A 19,474-nucleotide genomic window follows, 5' to 3' on the forward strand; every position below is an offset into this window, starting at 1 on the left:
CAACCAAAGATAAAGACAAAGGGGACCATTTAGCAAACAGTTGTTTAACATGATCGATTAGGGGTAAAAAATTAATTTTAAATAGATCCTTGTGCTTCTTAGTAATTTTAACACCCAAATAAGTAAAATAATCAGCAACTAACCTAAATGGTAATTGTCTATAATTTGGAACTTGCATATTTAATGGGAAAAGCACACTCTTATTAGGATTCAATTTATAACCAGAAAAACTACTACACTGAGCAAATAATGTTATTACTGCGGGGATGCATTTCTCTGGGTTAGAGATGTAGAGTAACAGGTCATCTGCATATAGTGATACTTTATGTGTTCCATTCCCACAAATAATGCCAAATATATTAGGTGAGTCACGAATAGCAATTGCCAAAGGCTCCAGGGCAATATCAAAAAGTAAAGGACTTAAAGGACAGCCCTGTCTAGTACCTCGAAAAAGCCTAAAATACGGCCATCTCTGATTATTGGTAAATACAGCAGCCAGAGGTGTACGATATATCAGTTGAATACAGGATATAAATTTTGAGCTAAAATTAAATTTCTCAAGTATATCAAATTAATATTCCCATTCAATTCTGTCAAATGCTTTCTCGGCGTCAAGCAAAATAACACATGCTAGAGTTTTAACTGAAGTAGTGTATACAATGTTCATTAGCCTCCTAACATTAAAATGTGAGTAATGCTTTTTAATAAATCCTGTCTGATCTTCAGAGACAATTTATGATAGCACGTTCTCTATTCTAGTTGCTAATATTTTGGAAAAGATTTATATTTTGGAAAAGAATTATATGTTGGACCCGGAGGCTGGTGGGGTGGTAGGTGAGGACAAGGGGAACCCTATTCCTGGTGGGGTGGCGGAAGGATGGAGTGAGAGCAGATGTGCGTGAAATGGGGGAGATGCGTTTGAGAGCAGAGTTGATGGTGGAGGAAGGGAAGCCCCTTTCTTTAAAAAAGGAAGACATCTCCTTTGTACTGGAATGAAAAGCCTCATCCTGAGAGCAGATACGGTGGAGACGGAGGAATTGCGAGAAAGGGATGGCATTTTTGCAAGAGACAGGGTGGGAAGAGGAATAGTCCATGTAGCTGTGAGAGTCTGTAGGCGTTCTTAAAATCATTGAAAAGATTCAGAGCATGAGAAGTGTCACGAACATAGGTGGGAAGGGTTTGAACAAGGGGAGATAAAACAGTGTCGAGGAATGCAGAAATGAGTTCGGTGGGGCAAGAGCAAGCTGAAACAATGGGTTGACTTGGACAGGCAGGTTTGTGGATGTTGGATAGGAGGTAGAAATGGGAAGTGCAGGGTTTGGGAACTATGAGGTTGGTGGTAGTGGATGGGAGATCCCCAGAGCCAATTTGGTTGGTAATGGTGTGGGAGACAATGGCCTGGTGCAAAAAGGTTGGTGATGGTGTGGGAGGCAATGGCCTGGTGCAGAAATGAGTTTGGTGGGGCAGGAGCCTTGTTGCTTGAATTTCCAGTATCTGCAGATTTACTCATGTTTGCAAATATCCCCCGAACATTTGCCACATTTCTTCCATACATTTCCCTGGGAGCAGCTGTTTCCAATTTATGCTTCCAAGCTCCTGCCTGATAGCCTCATATTTCCCCTTACTCCAATTAAACGTTTCCCTAGCTTGCCTGTTCCTATCCCTCTCCAATGCTATGGTAAAGGAAATAGAATTGTGATCACTATCTCCAAAATGCTCTCCCACTGAGAGACCTGACACCTGACCAGGTTCATTTCCCAGTATAAGATCAAGTACAGCCTCTCTTCTTGTAGGCTTATCTACATATTGTGTCAAGAAACCCTCCAGAACACATTTAATAAACTCTACCCCATCTGAACCCCTCACTCAAGGGAGATGCCAATCAATTTTTGTGAAATTAAAATCTCTCCCCACCACAACTCTGTTATTATTACTCCTCCAGGACTCCGCCTTCCGCCTGTGGACGTGTAAGACACAGTGTCTTTCTGTCTGCCTTTAATTTCTCCCTTTCCCGACTTAAACATTGAAATTTTAACTTCATTCAGTCGGACCTTGCAGAGTGATAATTATAGTTATGGCTACCGTGAGAAGCACTAAAAGGAATCCCGATACAGGTAATGGTAAACCTAAAAAAACTGACGAAGTTGCAGAGGAGCCAGCCTGGGTTAATAGATTAGAGACTCAAATGAGCTCTATTGTTGCTGAATTAACTCAACTAAAAGAAAGTCTTCCCTTTGGAGGAAAAAAATTGATTCTTTGAGCTTGGATCTTAAAGAGGTAACTCGCAATGTGGCTGATATTTCTTCTCGTCTGGAAAAGGCTCAACGAATTGTTGATTTGGAATCTTGCTCTCGTCGGAACAATATTCGAATTATTGGATTGAAAGAGAAATCAGAATCAGTCAACACACTGGACTATTTTGCTAAAATGTTTCAATCTCTATTTCCCGAGGCTTTTCTACAATTGCCTGACATTGAAATAGCTCATAGGGTTGGAACTTCGGGACAAGGTAAAAACAGGCATGTTATTGTGCGTTTTCTTCATTTTCGAGACAATGACCATATTGATTAAGCTGGCAAGAAAACAAAGACTGCTTAAATTTCAAGGCTCTGAGATTCGTTTCTTTCAAGATTTTCTGCATGAAATTGTTCAGAAACGTTCTAGATTCGCTGCCATAATGCGTATGGCTTTTCAAAGACGGATGTATCCCTTTCTTCAATACCCAGCTAAATTAAGACTTTTCGCTAAAGACTCGGTTAGTATTTTTGAGGACCCAACCGATGTATCGCGTTTTATTAATTCTCTCCCTGGTGAGTCTGAAGCCTGAAGTTTAAAGGATTTACAATTGTTTGATCATTTTGTGATATAAGGAATGATGAGATTGGAAGAATTAAGGAGTATAGAAAGTCTTGGTATTAAAATGTACCTTTATCTTTGAAATAGACTGGTTTGGACATTTTTAATTTTAGAAGATATCGTATGGAATCTGTTGACAGACAATAGAAACTTTAAATCATTTAGAATTTTTTTCTGTTTGCTACATTTATGAACTAATTGTTCTTTTTGCTTTGTATGTTTTTGTTAAGAAATTTTAACTTACTATTCGGGTTTTTTTCATGTTTTATAGTTAGATGTAATAAGTTAAAGATGGCGATTATTTTTTCTTCTGAGCAAATATTTCAAGAATTTGTTTTGGACATCTTGTTTTTTTTCTTATCTAATGTTATGAAGCATACTTTCTAAACTGAAGGTCATTCCTGTTAACTGTTTTTACTAATTTAATTGCAATGGGTGGTATGTCGACCGTAATGAGTTGTATACTCGGGAGAGGGAGACAGATTACCTTTTTTCATCTGTATCTTTTATTTAGGTAGGTGGAGTTCAGAATCGCTTCTTATGCATTCTTTGGGGCTTGTGTCGATAGATATCGACTTATTTCTGGACTTTGTAGGTTGGGTGGGTTTTTTCTTTTTTCTATTTCTATTTTTTAATCCCATTATGGAATTCCAGAGCGTATGCAAATTGTTATTATTGTTGCTTATTACCGCCGTTCACAACTATCATCCTGACATGCACCTAATTGTTTTCTTTAGATATAAAGTTTCATGATGTTATTTAAACAGTTAAATGTTTTAAGTTGGAATGTCCGTGGTTGGAATCATCCTATTAAGGTAAGAACACATTTAAAATTATTAACCGATTCTAACCTGACATAATTTTTGTACAAGAGACACATGTCAGGTTATGTGATAAAAGTCGATTTTTTAAATTTTGGAAGGAACTTCAGATTCACGCAAACTCTCAAAGTATAATTAGGGGTGTTTCCATTTTCATTGATTCTAATATTCCCTTTAATCAGGAGGATTTAATCTGATATTAATGGTAGAATTTTGATTGTTAAAGGAACAATTTACAATAAGAAAATGGTTTTGGTTAAGATATATGGACCAAATGCTGATGATCCTTCATTTTTTTAAAGATGTTTTCACTCTATTAACTGATTTAAATAAATATGTTAATAATGGGTGGAGATTTTAATACTTGCTTAAATCCTTTATTAGTTAAGTCATCATCTAGACATCAACTCCCTAATCGCTCTGCATCACTTATTAATTCCTTTTTAATTGATTATGGTTTAATTGAAGTCTGGAGACATATGCATCCCAGCGATAGAGAATATTCCTTTATTTCACGTGTTCATAACAAATATTCGAGAATTGACAATTTACAGCCAACCCTTGACTTTCATTTAATGTTCAGAAATGTGAATATGATGCAATTGTTATTTCTGATAATGCTCCCTTAAATTTAATATTTGATTTGAAAGATGTTGTTTCTACAAGACCACCTTGGCGTTTTCCAGAACATTTGTTACAAAGTGCGGATTTTGTTGAGTTTATTGAAACTCAGATAAGAGTTTTTTCTCTTTAATAATACAGGAACCGTCTCAAAGTTAGTAATTTGGGATACGTTAAAAGCTTATTTACGTGGTCAGATTATTTCTTATTTAACTAAGTTCAAAAAACAGACAAGAATGGAATTAGATAAAATTGCTAAACAAATTAAAGATTTAGATAATATCAACGCAATCTTTCCAAATGTTGATGTGTTTAAAAGAAGAGTGGAATTACAATCACAATATAAATTATTATTAACCTATTGAAGGATATTTGTTTAAATTAAAAAGTCAGTTTTATATTATTGGGGATAAAAATAATAGGCTCTTAGCTTCCCAATTAAGGGCTGCTAGAGCTAAAAGACAAATTTTAAAGATTCGTAAAGATAATGGAGATATAGTAAGTAAACATGAAGACATTAATAATATTTTTCAGGATTTTTATTCTGATCTTTATAAATCTGTTTCCTGCAGATCCCTCCAAAATGAAGTCTTTTTTAGATAAGATTAAATTTCCTCAAATTACTGTTGAAGATCAACAGATCCTTGATGCTCCAATTGTTGAGCATGAAATTCAGAAAGCTATATGGTCAATGCAATCAGGTAAAGCTCCTGGACTCGATGGTTATTCGGTAGGATTTTACAAAAAATTTGAAAAATAACTTTCTCCATACCTTTTGGAAATATTTCATAAATCTTTTGAGAAAGGTAATTTACCTTCTTTATATGTAGCTTCTATTTCTTTAATCCTTAAGAAAGATAAAGATCCTACTGAATGCTCATCTTATAGACCTATTTCATTATTAAATTTGGATGCTAAATTTCTTTCTAAGATAACGGGTAATCGTTTGGAAAACATTTTATCTAAAATTATCTCTATGGATCAAACAGGCTTTATTAGAGACCATTATTCTTTTTCTAATATTCGAAGATTGATGAACATCATATATTCACCATTATCCAAAACACCCCAATGTGTTATTTCTCTGGGTGCAGAAAAGGCATTTGATAGAGTTGAATGGACTTATTTGTTTAATGTATTAGAGAAATTTGGCTTTGGTAATAATTTTAATAAGTGGATTCAAATGACATATAAGCACCGTATCGCTACCGTTATTGCCAATAATCTCAGGTCTCCTGTTTTTTCACTCTCATAAGGTACTCGACAAGGGTGTCCATTAAGTCCTTTATTATTTAATCTCGTACTGGAGCCTTTGGTTATAATAATTTGTGAAGCTAAAAACATTCATGGTATCTCTATAAATGGGACCATACATAAGATCTCTCTTTATGCAGATGATCTTTTGGTTTATATTTTAAATCCTGAAGAATCTATTCCTAAACTATTGGAATTATTAAATGATTTTGGAAATTTTTCAGGATATAAACTTAATTTAAGTAAAAGTGAATTGTTCTCTTTAAATGTTCCTGTTTTTATATATAATGATATTCCATTTACAATTGTAAATTCTTTTCAATACTTGGGTATTATCATTACAAAAAAATAAAGATCTTTATAAAGCTAATGTAGTTCCTTTATTGGACTCTACGAAACAATTATTTTCCAGATGGAATCCTCTTACACTTTCTTAAATAGGTCGTATTCATGCCATGAAAATTATGATTTTACCTAGAGTTTTATATATTTTTCAAAATATACCAATTTTTCTAACTAATAATTGTTTTTGATCAAATTTATTTGGAATAATAAAAAACCAAGAGTTAATAAGTTTCATTTACAAAAATCCAAAAAAGATGGTGGACTTGCGCTACCTAATTTAAGATTGTATTATTGGGCTGTTAATATTCGACAACTATGTTGTTGGTTATATTGGCTCGATAAGAGCCAAAAACCAGCCTGGATTGATTTGGAATTAAAAGCTATTAAACAATTTCATTTAACTTCATTATTAGGAGCTCCATTACCTTTACAACTTGCTAAAATTCCCAGTTTAAATCTCTACCCTGTTATTAAACAGTCCTTGAGGATTTGGTTTCAGTTTCGCAACTCTTTTAATTTTAAACAATTTAGATTGTCTAGCCCTGTATTTTGAAATTTGCTATTTAAACCTTCAATTACTGATCCCATTTTTCTTTTATGGAGAAATAAGGGGATCTGTTCTTTTGCAGATTTATTTGGTGATGGTCGATTGATGTCTTTTGAAGAGTTAATTAGCAAATATTCTCTCTCCCATACATATTTCTTGCAATATTTTCAGGTTAGACATTTCTTACAAAAATATGTTTCTACGTTTCCATATATGCAAGAATCTGATTTGTTGGATTCTATTTTGAATATGAATCCTTTAGTGAGAGGTTCCATTGGTAGAATTTATAATTTGTTTTTACTGCAAAAAGATAACCTCTCACGAAAGATTAAACAAGATTGGGAGAGAGAACTTAATATGACTTTTGTTAACGAAGATTGGTTGCGAGTTCTGAAAATGGCTAATTCTTCTTCGATATGTGCCAATCATTGTTTAATTCAATTTAGAATTGTTCACCCTTAATATTTAACAATGGAGAGGCTATCTAAAATATTTCCTAATATAGATAATTATTGTGATAGGTGTAAAAATGAAGTAGCTACTTTGTTACATATGTTCTGGTCATGTTCCTCATTGAAATATTTTTGGAAATCTTTATTTTCTACAATTTCTAAAGCTTTGAAAATTAATTTATAACCTAATACATTGACTGTTCTATTTGGAATAGTTCCCCATCATATTCAGGGTATTTCATTTTCAAACCAACATGCAATTGCATTCGTTACATTGTTGGCAAGGAGGGCTATTTTATTGAAATGGAAAGATCCCTCTGCTCCTACACTAATTCAATCATTTCCCCAAGTAATGTTATGCCTTAGTTTGGAAAAAATTAGAAGTAGAACTTTTGATCCCCGATTCGATTTTGAGAGAAGGTGGGGCTCTTTTGCCAAATATTATCATTTAATTTGAATTAATTTATATGGTTTCCTTCCAGTTTTATGTTATATAAATGTGATTTGGCAGTTGTTGTTTTTTCTTCTTTTATATATCTAGATGATTGTAAGATGTATTGCTCCGGGAGTTGGTTCCTAATGAGTTTTTTTTTCTTTTGTAGTTAGTAGGGATTTTTTTTAGTCAGTTGGGGTTCCCTTTTTCCCTTCCGTTTCTTATAAAAAAATTTTCATTAGCATATATCTTTTTTCAGCTTTATTAATTATATAGATACTAATTTGTTGAACTTTTGTATTTTATAACTGTAGAAGATTATATATCAATAAAAAAGATTTTAGAAATGAAATGAAATTATTACTCCTTTCCAGAATCAGTCTCCCTATCAGCTCCTCGATGTCCCTGTTACTATTGGGAAGTCTATAAAAAACACCCAGCAGAGTTATTGACACCTTCCTATTCCTAACTTCCACCCACAGAGACTCTGTAGACAACCCCTCCATGACTCCCTCCTTTTGTGCAGCCGTGACACTATCTCTGATCAACGGTGCCATGCCCCCACCTTTTTTGTCTCCTTTGCTATCCTTTCTGAAACATCTAAAGCCTGGCACTTGTGAAGAATCCATTCCTGCCCCTGCACCATCTAATCTCTGTAATGGCCACAACATCATAGCTCCAAGTGCTGATCCACACTCTAAGCTCATCCGCTTTATTCATAGAACATAGAATAGTACGGCACAGTACAGGCCCTTCAGCCCACAATGTTGTTCTGACCCTCAAACCCTGCCTTCCATATAACCCCCAACTTAAATTCCTCTATATACCTGTCTAGTAGTCTCGTAAATTTCACTAGTGTATCTGCCTCCACCACTGACTCAGGCAGTGCATTCCATGCACCAACCACTCTCTGAGTAAAAAACCTTCCTCTAATATTCCCCTTGAACTTCCCACCCATTACCTTAAAGCCATGTCCTCCTGTATTGAGCAGTGGTGCCCTGAGGAAGAGGCGCTGGCTATCCACTCTATCTATTCCTCTTAATATCTTATATAACTCTATCATGTCTCCTCTCATTCTCCTTCTCTCCAAAGAGTAAAGCCCTAGCTCCCTTAATCTCTGATCATAATCCATACTCTCTAAACCAGGCAGCATCCTGGTGAATCTCCTCTGTACTCTTTCCAATGCTTGCACATCCTTCTTATAGTGAGGCGACCAGAACTGGACACAGTATTCCAAGTGTGGCCTAACCAGAGTTTTATAGAGCTGCATCATTACCTTGCGACTCTTAAACTTTATCCCTCGACTTATGAAAGCTAAAGTAGACAACGAGGACATAAAGATCTTAGCCAGAGGTTTAGCAATCTCTTCCCTCGCCTCATGGAGCAGCCTGGGGAATATACCGTCAGGCCCCAGGGACTTATCCATCGTAATGTATTTGAACAACTCCAACACCTCCTCTCCCTTAATATCAAAATGCTCCAGAACAGCAACCTTACTCATACTGTCCTCACCCACATCAAGTTCCCTCTCATTGGTGAATACCGAAGAGAAGTATTCATTGAGGACCTCGCTCACTTCCACAGCCTCCAGGCACATCTTCCCACCTTCATCTCTAATTGGTCCTATCTTCACTCCTGTCATCCTTTTGTTCTTCAGATAACTGAAGAATGCCTTTGGGTTTTCCTTTACCCTATTCGCCAAGGCCTTCTCATGCCCCCTTCTTGCTCTTCTCAGCCCCTTCTTTGGCTCCTTTCTTGCTACCCTATATTCCTCAATAGACCTATCTGATCCTTGCTTCCTAAACCTCATGTATGCTGCCTTCTTCCACCTGACTAGATTTTCCACCTCACTTGTCACTCATTCTCCCTTCAGCCTACCATTCTTTATCTTCGTCAACGGGACAAATTTATCCCTAACATCCTGCAAGAGATCTCTAAACATCGACCACATGTCCATAGTACATTTCCCTGCAAAAACATCATCCCAATTCACACCCGCAAGTTCTAGCCTTATAGCCTCATAATTTGCCCTTCCCCAATTACAAATTTTCCTGTCCTCTCTGATTCTATCCTTTTCCATGAAAATGCTAAAGGCCAGGGAGTGGTGGTCACTGTCCCCCAGATGCTCACCCACTGAGAGATCTATGACCTGCATAATACCACTTGCATTAAAATAGACACATCTCACACCATCGGTCTGACTGCGTCCCTTCTCAGTCACCTGACTATCCTGCCTTTCGCGCTGTCTCCAAGCTTTCTCTATTTGTGAGCCAACCTCCCTTTCCCCCGTCACATCAGTTTGGGTTCCCATCCCCCCAGCAATTCTAGTTTAAATTCTCCGCAATAGCCTCAGCAAACCTCCCAGGATATTGGTCCCCCTCCAATTCAAGTGCAACCCATCCTTTTTGTATAGGTCACACCTGTCCAAGAAGAGGTCCCAATGATCCAGAAATCTGAATCCCTGCCTTCTGCTCCAATCCCTCAACCACGCTTTTATCCTCCACCCCATTCTATTTCTATAGTTACTGTCACATGGCACAGGCAGTAATCCTGAGATTACTACCTTTGAGGTCCTGCTTCTCAACTTCTTTCCTAACTCCCTGTAGTCTGCTTTCAGGACCTCCACCCTTTTCCTACCCATGTCGTTGGTACCAATATGTACCACCACCTCTGGCTGTTAATTGGCTGCTGTAAATTCCCCGACTTTATTTGGCACACAAGAGTAATAAGTTTCTGGGGAAAATAACAGGGAAATGGAACAAAATTCACTGCTGTTGGATTCCACACAGACCCCCTGGGCCAAATGGCCTCCCCCCATAACAAATAAAATATGAGGTTTAGAAAATTCAAATCACACTTTAGTCAGAAAACAGGACATTAAGACAATCATCCCAAACAGTCTGTCGGTGTCCATGCTCCGTGCCATCCTCCTCTTCTCAGCACACAATATCCAGTTCATCTCAACCATCAATCTCCTGTATGAGTTTTTTAAAGACTTCCAAAAAGACCCCTCTCCCAACCACCAACTGAATCAATAAGCGATGGAAATATGAAATGTGCAACAAGACAGCCCCGGGAAACACAAATAGCAAGAGTGAAAACGGAGGGAGGAGTGGGATCTCTCCAATGAGCTGTGCAGTTTGCCCCAACACCTAGACCCGGGAAGCCCCCACAGCCCTGCCAATGAGTTTCAGCACGGGGAACAGAAAGTTTCCCTCCTTCCTCCTTCCAGACAATTAGTGCCCGTCACAGTCTGAAAGCTCAGTCACACAGGAGGCGGAAGAGCAAGGCTTTAGAAATTAGGACCACAAAGAGGAGCGGCTACAGGATTGCCTCGAGTCAGCAGACTGGGCCCTGTTCAAGCACTTATTTGTAGATATCAATGAATACACTATGGTTGCGATGGAGTTTATAAAAAAAAATCAGCTGTGTCCCCACAAAATCTCTCAGATAACTCATGTTCTCAATATTTATTATTTATTTATTATAAGACCATCAGATATAGGAGCAGAATTAGGCCATTTGGCCCATCTAGTCTGCTCCACTATTCAATCACGGCTGATCCTCTTTTCCCTTCTTCAACCCCATTCCTCAGCCTTCTCCCCGTAACCTTTGATCCCATGGCCAATCAAGAACCTGTCAATCTCTGCCTTAAATACACCCAACGACCTGGACTCCACAGCTGGGTGTGGTAATAAATTCCACAAATGGATCACCCTCTGGCTAAAGAAATTTCTCCACATCTCTGTTTTAAATGGGAACTCCTCTATCCTGAGGCTGAACCCCCTTGTCCTCGAATTCCCCACCATGGGAAACACCCTTTCCACATCCACTCTGTCTTGGCCTTTCAACATTCAAAAGGTTTCAATGAAATACCCACTCATCCTTCTTCATTCCAGCAAGAACAGACCAAGAGCCATCAAACATCCTTTCTTTCTTTTGATATTTACACAGTTTTTTGTATTTTGCACACTGGTTCAATGCCCAATCGGTGTGTTCAACCAGTTATGATTATTACTCTCTGGTTTTATTGAATATGGACACTGGAAAATGAATCTCAGTGTTGTATATTGTGAAACATGTTCTTTGATAATAAATTTATTTTGAATTTTGAAAGCCACTGCTGTAAGTAAACAAACCCCAGGATCTATCCAGTCTTCAAAGAGAGATTGCAAAGGGAGTTGGAAAGGACATATAATAAGGGTAAAGTCACAATTGTAATGGGGAACTTCAATATGCAAGGGGTTTGGGAAAATCAGGTTGGTGACGGCTTGCAAGAGAGGGAATTTGTTGAATGCCCATGAGACGGCTTTTTAGAGCAGATTGTGCTTCAGTTTACAAGGGGAAAGGCTATCTTAGATTGGATGTTATGTAATAATCCAGATTTTATTATGGAGCTTAAGGTAAAGTAATCCTTTGGAAGCAGAGATCATAATACGATTGAATTCATGCTGCAATTTGAGAAGGAGAAGCACAAATCAGATGTGTCAGTATTGCAATGGAATAAAGGGAATTACAGAAGCATGAGAGAGGAGCTTGCTCAGGTGGATTGGAGGGGGATACTGGCACGGATGACAGCAGAGCAGAGGTGGCTGATGTTTCTGGCAGTAGTTCACAAGGCACAGGATAGATACGTCCCACAGAAGAAGTAGTTCTGAAATGGCAGTAGTAGTCAACTGTGGCTGGCAAGGGAAGTTAAGGACGGCATAAAAGCCAGGGAAGGGGCAAATGTGAGTGGGAAATTGGATGACTGGGAAGTTAAAATCCAACAAAAGGCAATTGAAAAATCCATAAGAAGGGAGAAGATGAAATATGAAACCAAACTAACCAATAACATAAAAGCAACACACATAAAAGTTGCTGGTGAACTCAGCAGGCCAGGCAGCATCTCTAGGAAGAGGTACAGTCGACATTTCGGGCCGAGACCCTTCGTCAGGACTAACTGAAGGAAGAGCTAGTAAGAGATTTGGAAGTGGGAGGGGGAGGGGGGAGATCCAGAATGATAGGAGAAGACAGGAGGGGGAGGGATGGAGCTAAGAGCTGGACAGGTGATTGGCAAAAGGGATGTGAGAGGATCATGGGACAGGAGGCCTAGGGAGAAAGAAAAGGGGGAGGGGGAAACCCGGAGGATGGGCAAGGGGTATGGTGAGGGGGACAGAGGGAGAAAAAGGAGAGAGAGAAAAAGAATGTGTGTATATAAATAATAACGGATGGGGGTACAAGGGGGAGGTGGGGCATTAGCGGAAGTTAGAGAAGTCAATGTTCATGCCATCAAATTGGAGGATACCCAGACAGAATATAAGGTGTTGTTCCTCCAACCTGAGTGTGGCTTCATCTTTACAGTAGAGGAGGCCGTGGATAGACATATCAGAATGGGAATGGGACGGGGAATTAAAATGTGTGGCCATTGGGAGATCCTGCTTTCTCTGGTGGACAGAGCGTAGATGTTCATTGAAACAATCTGCCAGTCTGCGTCGGGTCTCGCCAATATATAGAAGGCCACATCAGGAGCACCGGACGCAGTATATCACCCCAGCTGAGTCACAGGTGACGTGTCGCCTCACCTGGAAGGACTGGGGGGCCCTGAGTGGTAGTGAGGGAGGAAGTGTAAGGGCATGTGTAGCACTTGTTCCGCTAACAAGGATCAGTGCCAGGAGGGAGATCGGTGGGAAGGGATGCGGGGCGGGGGGGGGGGGGGAAACGACGAATAGACAAGGGACTCACATAGGGATCGATCCTTGCGGAAAGCGGAGTCCGGGGTGGAGGGAAAGGTGTGCTTAGTGGTGGGATGCTATTGGAGGTGGCGGAAGTTACAGAGAATTATATGTTGAACCGGGAGGCTGGTGGGGTGGTAGGTACATAAAGCAGGACACTAAAAGTTTTTTTCAGTTATATAAAGAGGTAAAAGAAGGTGAGAGTTGATATTGGACCACTGGGAAATGATGTTGATGAGGTAGTAATGAGGGACAAAGAAATGGCGAATGAACTTAATGAGTTCTTTGCATCAGTCTTCACTGTGCAAGACTCTAACAGTGTGCCAGAGGTCCACAAGTGTCGGGGAGCAGGAGTGAGTGCCATTGCATTACACAGGAAAAACTGCTCGGCAAACTCAAAGATCTTAATGTGGATAAGTCACCTGGACCAGATGGACTACATTCCAGAGTGCTGAGAGAGGTTGCTGAAGAGAAAGCAGATACGATCTTTCAAGAATCACTTGATTCTGGATTGGTTGCAGAGGAACAAAAAATTGCAAATGTCACTCCACTCTTTCAGAAGGGAGGAAGGCAAAAGAAAAGGAAATTATAGGCCAGTTAGATTAACCTCAGGTGCTGGGTAAGTATTTGAGTTTATTATTCAGAATGCAGTTTCAGGGTACTTGGAAACTAATGATAAAATAAAGTCAGCATGGTTTCTGTGAAAGGAAATCTTTGTTTACAAATCTGTTAGAGTTCTTCAAGGAAGTAGCAAGCAGGGTAGACAAAGCAGAGTCACTTTCTGGAATTTACAGAAAACATTTGAGAAGGTGGCACATACGATGCTGCTTAAGAAGATAAAATCCCATGGCACTGCAGGAAAGATACTGACATAGATAAAGGAATGGCTGACAGTCAGGAAGCAGCAAATGGGAATAAAGGGGACCTTTTCTGGTCAGCTGCCAGTGACTAGTGGTATTCCTCAGGGGTCAGTATTGGGGCCACTACTTTTCACATTGTCAATGATTTAGATAATAGAATTGATGGCTTGCAGATGATAGGTGGAGGGGTTGGTAGTGCTGAGGAAGCAATGCGATTGCAGAAGGACTTAGACAAATTGGAAGAATGGGGGAAAAGTGTGGCAGATAGAATACAGTGTTGGAAAATCTATGATAATGCATTTTGATTAAAGGAACAAAAGTACAGACTATTATCTAAATGGGGAGAAAATTCAAACATCAGAGGTGCAAAGGGACTTAGGAGTCCTTGTGCAAGACTCTCAAAGTTTAATTTATAGGTTGAGTCTGTGGTAAAAACACAAATGCAGTGTTGTTATTCATTTCAAGGGGAATACAATATAAAAACAAGGAGATAATGCTGAAGCTTTGTAAAATAAGGCTGCACTTGGAGTATTGTCAAACGTTTTGGCCCCCATATCTCAGAAGGAATGGGTTGTCATTGGAGAGTCCAGAGGACGTATGATGGCAGAATACAGCAGTAATGGTCAGACTCTTGGCAGTGTGGAGGATCAGAGGGATCTTGGGGTCTGAGTCCATAGGACACTCAAAGCTGCTGCGCAGGTTGACTCTGTGGTTAAGAAGGCATATGGTGTATTGGCCTTCATCAATCGTGGGATTGAGTTTAAGAGCTGAGAGGTAATGTTGCAGCTATTAGAACCCTGGTCAGACCCCAGTTGGAGTACTGTGCTCAATTCTGGTCTTCACTACAGGAAGGAGGTGAAAACCATAGAAAGGGTGCAGAGGAGATTTACAAGGATGTTGCCTGGATTGGGGAGCATGCCTTATGAGAATAGGTTGAGTGAACTCGGCCTTTTCTCCTTGGAGCGATGGAGGATGAGTGGTGACCTGATAGAGGTGTATAAGATGATGAGAGGCATTGATCGTGTGGATAGTCAGAGGCTTTTTCCCAGGGCTGAAATGGCTAGAATGAGAAGGCATAGTTTTAAGGTGCTTGGAAGTCGGTAAAGAGGAGATGTAAGGGGTAATTTTTTTTAATGCAGGGAGTGGTGAGAGTGTGGAATGGGCTGCTGGCGACAGCGGCTGAAACGATAGAGTCTTTTAAGAGACCCCTGGATAGGTACATGGAGCTTCGATAAATACAGAGCTATGGATAATTTCTAAGGTAAGGACATATTCAGCACAGATATGTGGGCCGAAGGGCCTGTATTGTGCTGTAGGTTTTCTATGTTTCTAAGCCTGGACTCATTGGAATTTAGACGAATACGGGGTGGGGCGGGGTCCCATTAAAACCTACCGAATGCGGAAATGACCAGATAAGGTGGATGTGGAGAGGATGTTCACTGTGATGGGAGTGTCCAGAACGACACAGCCTCAGAATTGAGGGTCCAGCTTTCAGAACGGAGGTAGGTAGGATTTTTTTTAAGCCAGAGAGTGGTGAATCTGTGGAATGCTCCTCCACAGACTGCCGTGGAGGCAAAGTCCGCAGGTACATTTAAGGCGGCAGTTGATCGTTTCCTGATCGGTCAGGGCATCAAAGGGTACGGCGAGAAGGCAGGTGTATGGGTTGAATGGGATACAGGATCACCCATGATGGAATGGCTGAGCAGAACAGATTCTGCTCCTTTGTCTGAGGGTCTTAAGGGCTTCCCCCTCCCTGACCTGCCTAGCTGTCGGTCTCCCCATTCTCCCCAGCAGACAGGTTCGCCGTTCCGGCTTCGGGAACAAGGCGGAGCCATTCTCGGCGTCGCTGGCCGGCCTGTAGCAGCGGGTCTCCCTCTCACTGACTCCGCTAGGAAATCGGAAAGGGACCCATTTTGTCTGGTGGCTCTCGTGCGGTGACAAGTCCCTGAGCCCCACTCACCCGATCAGCAACCGAGAGGTTCTTCACGCAGAACTCCCTCCCCACTCCTTGTGGGGAAGTTTGTAACGAGCGCTCAGCAGTAACGCGGAGTAAGCGACTCAGAGCAGAACTTTCTTGGTGAGGAGCACCACAAAGTCGGCGTCACGGCAGCTGCCAGAGGGAAAAGTAAAACTAATTGTACTTTTCCGCAAACATGGACGCAGTTAAATGGGCGGGACGAAAAGAGAGTAAAACTGTGTCGGGGATTGGACAGGACAATACCTGCCCAACACCTCCCTGTCGTGCTCCTCCCGCTTTTCTTTCTTCCATAGCCTTCTGCCCTCTGCATTAGACTCCCCTTTCTCTAGTCCTGTATTTCTTTCACCAATCAACTTCCCAACTCCTTACTTCACCCCTCCCCATCCCGGTCTCACCTATCACCTTGTGTTTCTCCCCTGCCCCAACTTTTAAACCACTTTCTGCTTTCCTTACGGGAAGTTGCAGATTGCAGTGCGAGTAATTCAGCAATTCAACAACCTCGCGTTCCATCTAATTAAAGGCCCTACAAATATTTATACGGTCTAATTAAAGAACCTACAAATATTTGCGAGCACCATCCCACCGGGGATAGGATTTCTTTGTCCTCACCTACCACTCCATCAGCATTCGTGTTGAGCACATAATTCTCCAAAACGTCTAACATCTCCAGGGGGATCCCACCACCAAGCTCATCTTTCCCTCCCCCTCACTTTCTGCTTTCCGCAGGGATTGCACCCCATGTGCCTCCCGTGTCCATTTGTCCCTCCCCACTGACCTCCCTCCAGGTACTTATCCTTGCAAGCAGAACAAGTGCTACACCTGCCCCTATGTGGTAAACCATGTATATATGTTGTAACTCGGTTACCTGTCTGGACACACACCTCTGCTGACTGCCCCTGTGGCTCCTCCCACAGAGTCCTATATAAAGGTGTTTGCCTCGCCCCTCCCCCTCAGTCTGGGGGCAGACACTCACTGTGGAGGTCATATTGTACAGCGAATAAAAGCCTTTCAGTATTTTACCAAACCTCAGTCTTTTGGAGTAATTGAAGGTGCTTCACCCTACACCACCTCCCTCACTACCATTCAGGGCCCCAAACAGTCCTTCCAGGCAACATTTCACCTGTGACTCTGCTGGGGTCATATACTGTGTCTGGAGCTCCCAGTGTGACCCCCTATGAGACCGTAGATTGGGAGACTGCTTCACCGAGCACCTATGCTCCTCAGCCAGAAAAGGAAGGATCTCTCAGTGGTTACCCATTTTAATTCGACTTCTCATTCCCATTCCGCTATGTCTATCCATGACCTCCTCCACTGTCATGATAAGGCCACACTTAGGTTAGAGGAACAACACCTTATATTCTGTTTGGATAGCCTCCAGCCTGATGGCATGAACATTGATTTCTCGAACTTCTGATAATAGCCCCCACCCCACCTCTCCTTCACCAATTCCCATCCCCTTTTCCCTCCCTCACCTTATCTCCTTGCCCACCCATTGCCTCCCTCTGGTGTTCCTCACCCCTTTTCTTTCTTCCATGGTCTTTTGTGTCTTTCACCAATCATCTTCCCATCTCTTTACTTCCTCCCTCCCCCTCCAGGTTTCACGTATCCCCTGGTGTTTCTCTCTCCCTCCCCTCCCCCACTTTTAAATCCACACTTCAGGTTTTGTTCTCCAGTCCTACCAAAGGGTTTTGGCCCAAAACATCGACAGTACTCTTTCCGTAGATGCTGCCTGGCCTGCTGAGTTCCTCCAGGATTTTGTGTGTGTTGATTGGATTTCCAGCACCTGCAGATTTTCTCGTTTGTGAACTCTGATTCCTCATCTATTTTTCATCAATCCTGCTTAAGGGTCTTGACTGAAATGTTGATTGTATTCTTTTCCACAGATGCTGCCTGGCCTGCTGAGTTCCTTTAGTATTTTGTGTGTGTTTATTGCCCGTGATGACCCGTCTGTTTTACTGTTGAAAGTCAAAGTCTGATAAAACTCAAGTTCAGAGGCGGAGTCTGTGGTCACAGGACCTGTCAGCGAGGCTGGAAAACAGAAGTTTCCTTGAAAGGGCTCCTCACACAATTTTAAACACAAAATAAACTGCAGATGCTGTGATCAAAACAACACTTTCAGTACACTGGATGAAATCAGCAGGTCAGGCAGCATCAGTTAGAAATGATGAGTCGACATTTCGGGCCGGAACCATTCGTCAGGACTGAAGAATGAAAGATGGGGAAGGATTTGAAGAATGCTTGTAGCTTCAGTTGAAAGACCAGTAATTTGAAAGACAAAGGGGTGGGGGAGTGGAAGCATTGATGTTATAGCCCTGAAAACAGTGGGTAGTAGAAGAAGGAGGTGGAAACATGAGGGAGCTGGGGGAAGGGGTAGAATGAAATAGGGATAGAGGAAGGGAGGGGGAGGGAATTACCGGAACTTGGAGAATTCTATGTTCATACCAAGTGGCTGGAGACTACCTAGACAGTATATGAGGTGTTGCTCCTCCAACCTGAGTTTAGCCTCTTCATGGCAGTAGAGGAGGCCATGTATGGACATATCTGAATGGCAATGGGAAGCAGAGTTGAAGTGGGTGGCAACCAGGAGATCCTGTCTGCTGAGGCAGACGGAGTGGAGGTGCTCAACGAAGTGGTCCCCCAATCTGCATTGGGTTTCACCGATGTAGAGGAGGGAGCACCGGATGCAATAGGTGACCCCAACAGACTCACAAGTGAAGTGTTGCCTCACCTGGAAGGACTGTCTGGGGCCCTGAATGTTTGCAAGAGATAAGGTGTAGGGACAGGTGTAGCACTTGCACTTACAGGGATAAGTGCCAGGTGGGAGATCCGTGGGGAGGGACATGTGGATAAGGGAGTCGCAGAGGGACCGATCCCTGCGGAAGGCGGAGAAGGGTGGAGAGGGAAAGATGTGCTTAGTGGTGGGGTCCTGTTGAAGGTGGTGGAAGTTGCGGAGGATAATGTGCTGGATCCGGAGGCTGGTGGGGTGGTAGGTAAGGACAAGGGGAACTCTGTCCCTGTTGTGGTTGTGGGAGGATGGGGTGAGGGCCAAAGTGCAGGAAATGGAGGAGATGTGGGTGAGGACATCATTGAAGATGGTAGAAGGGAAACCATGATCCTTAAAGAAAGAGGACATTTGAGATGTCCTGGAACGGAAAGCCTCATCCTTGGAGCAGATGCGGCAGAGACAAACGAACTGGGAATAGGGAATGGCATTTTTGCATGTGGTGGGGTGGGAAGAGGTATAGTTGAGGTAGTTATGAGAGTCAGTGGGCTTGTAGAAGATGTCAGTGGACAGTCTGTCTCCAGAGATGGAGACCGAGAGATCGAGAAAGGGGAGAGAAGAGTCCGAGATAGAGTAAGTGAATTTGAGGGCTGGGTGGAAGTTTGAAGTGAAGTCGATGAAATTGACAAGCTCAGCATGGGTGCAGGAAGCAGCACCAATGTAGTCGTCAATGTATCGAAGGAAAAGTTGGGGAGCAGTACCAGAATAGGTCTGGAGTACAGACTGTTCCACATAACCAACAAAAAGGCAGGCGTAGCTGGGTCCCATACGAGTTCCCATAGCTACACCCTTAGTCTGAAGAAAGTGGGAA

The 19,474-nt window shown here is 41.6% G+C and overlaps 2 protein-coding genes across 5 annotated transcripts in view; one reads left to right on the top strand and one right to left on the bottom strand.

Moving 5' to 3' along the window:
* Nucleotides 1–16,072, bottom strand: part of LOC134346581 (butyrophilin subfamily 1 member A1-like) — a 114,549-nt gene extending 98,477 nt beyond the window's left edge. Inside the window, exon 1 of the mRNA XM_063048013.1 lies at nt 15,864–16,072. The gene's annotated coding sequence lies outside the window, so the exon portion shown is untranslated. The remainder of the gene's footprint in view (nt 1–15,863) is intronic.
* Nucleotides 1,964–19,474, top strand: part of LOC134346577 (butyrophilin subfamily 3 member A1-like) — a 154,027-nt gene continuing 136,516 nt past the window's right edge. The window contains exons 1-2 of one of the 4 annotated variants that reach the window (XM_063048002.1): nt 1,964–2,810; nt 3,594–3,671. In XM_063048002.1, the coding sequence (XP_062904072.1) occupies nt 3,643–3,671 (29 nt within the window). In that variant the 5' untranslated portion in view covers nt 1,964–2,810; nt 3,594–3,642. Of the gene's footprint in view, nt 2,811–3,593; nt 3,672–14,797; nt 15,406–19,474 lie in introns of those variants that run through there. The other 3 variants (XM_063048000.1, XM_063048005.1, XM_063048004.1) reach the window with 3 other exon arrangements.

Source organism: Mobula hypostoma, chromosome 5 (assembly GCF_963921235.1).
Source record: "Mobula hypostoma chromosome 5, sMobHyp1.1, whole genome shotgun sequence".
Lineage (NCBI taxonomy): Eukaryota > Metazoa > Chordata > Chondrichthyes > Myliobatiformes > Myliobatidae > Mobula > Mobula hypostoma.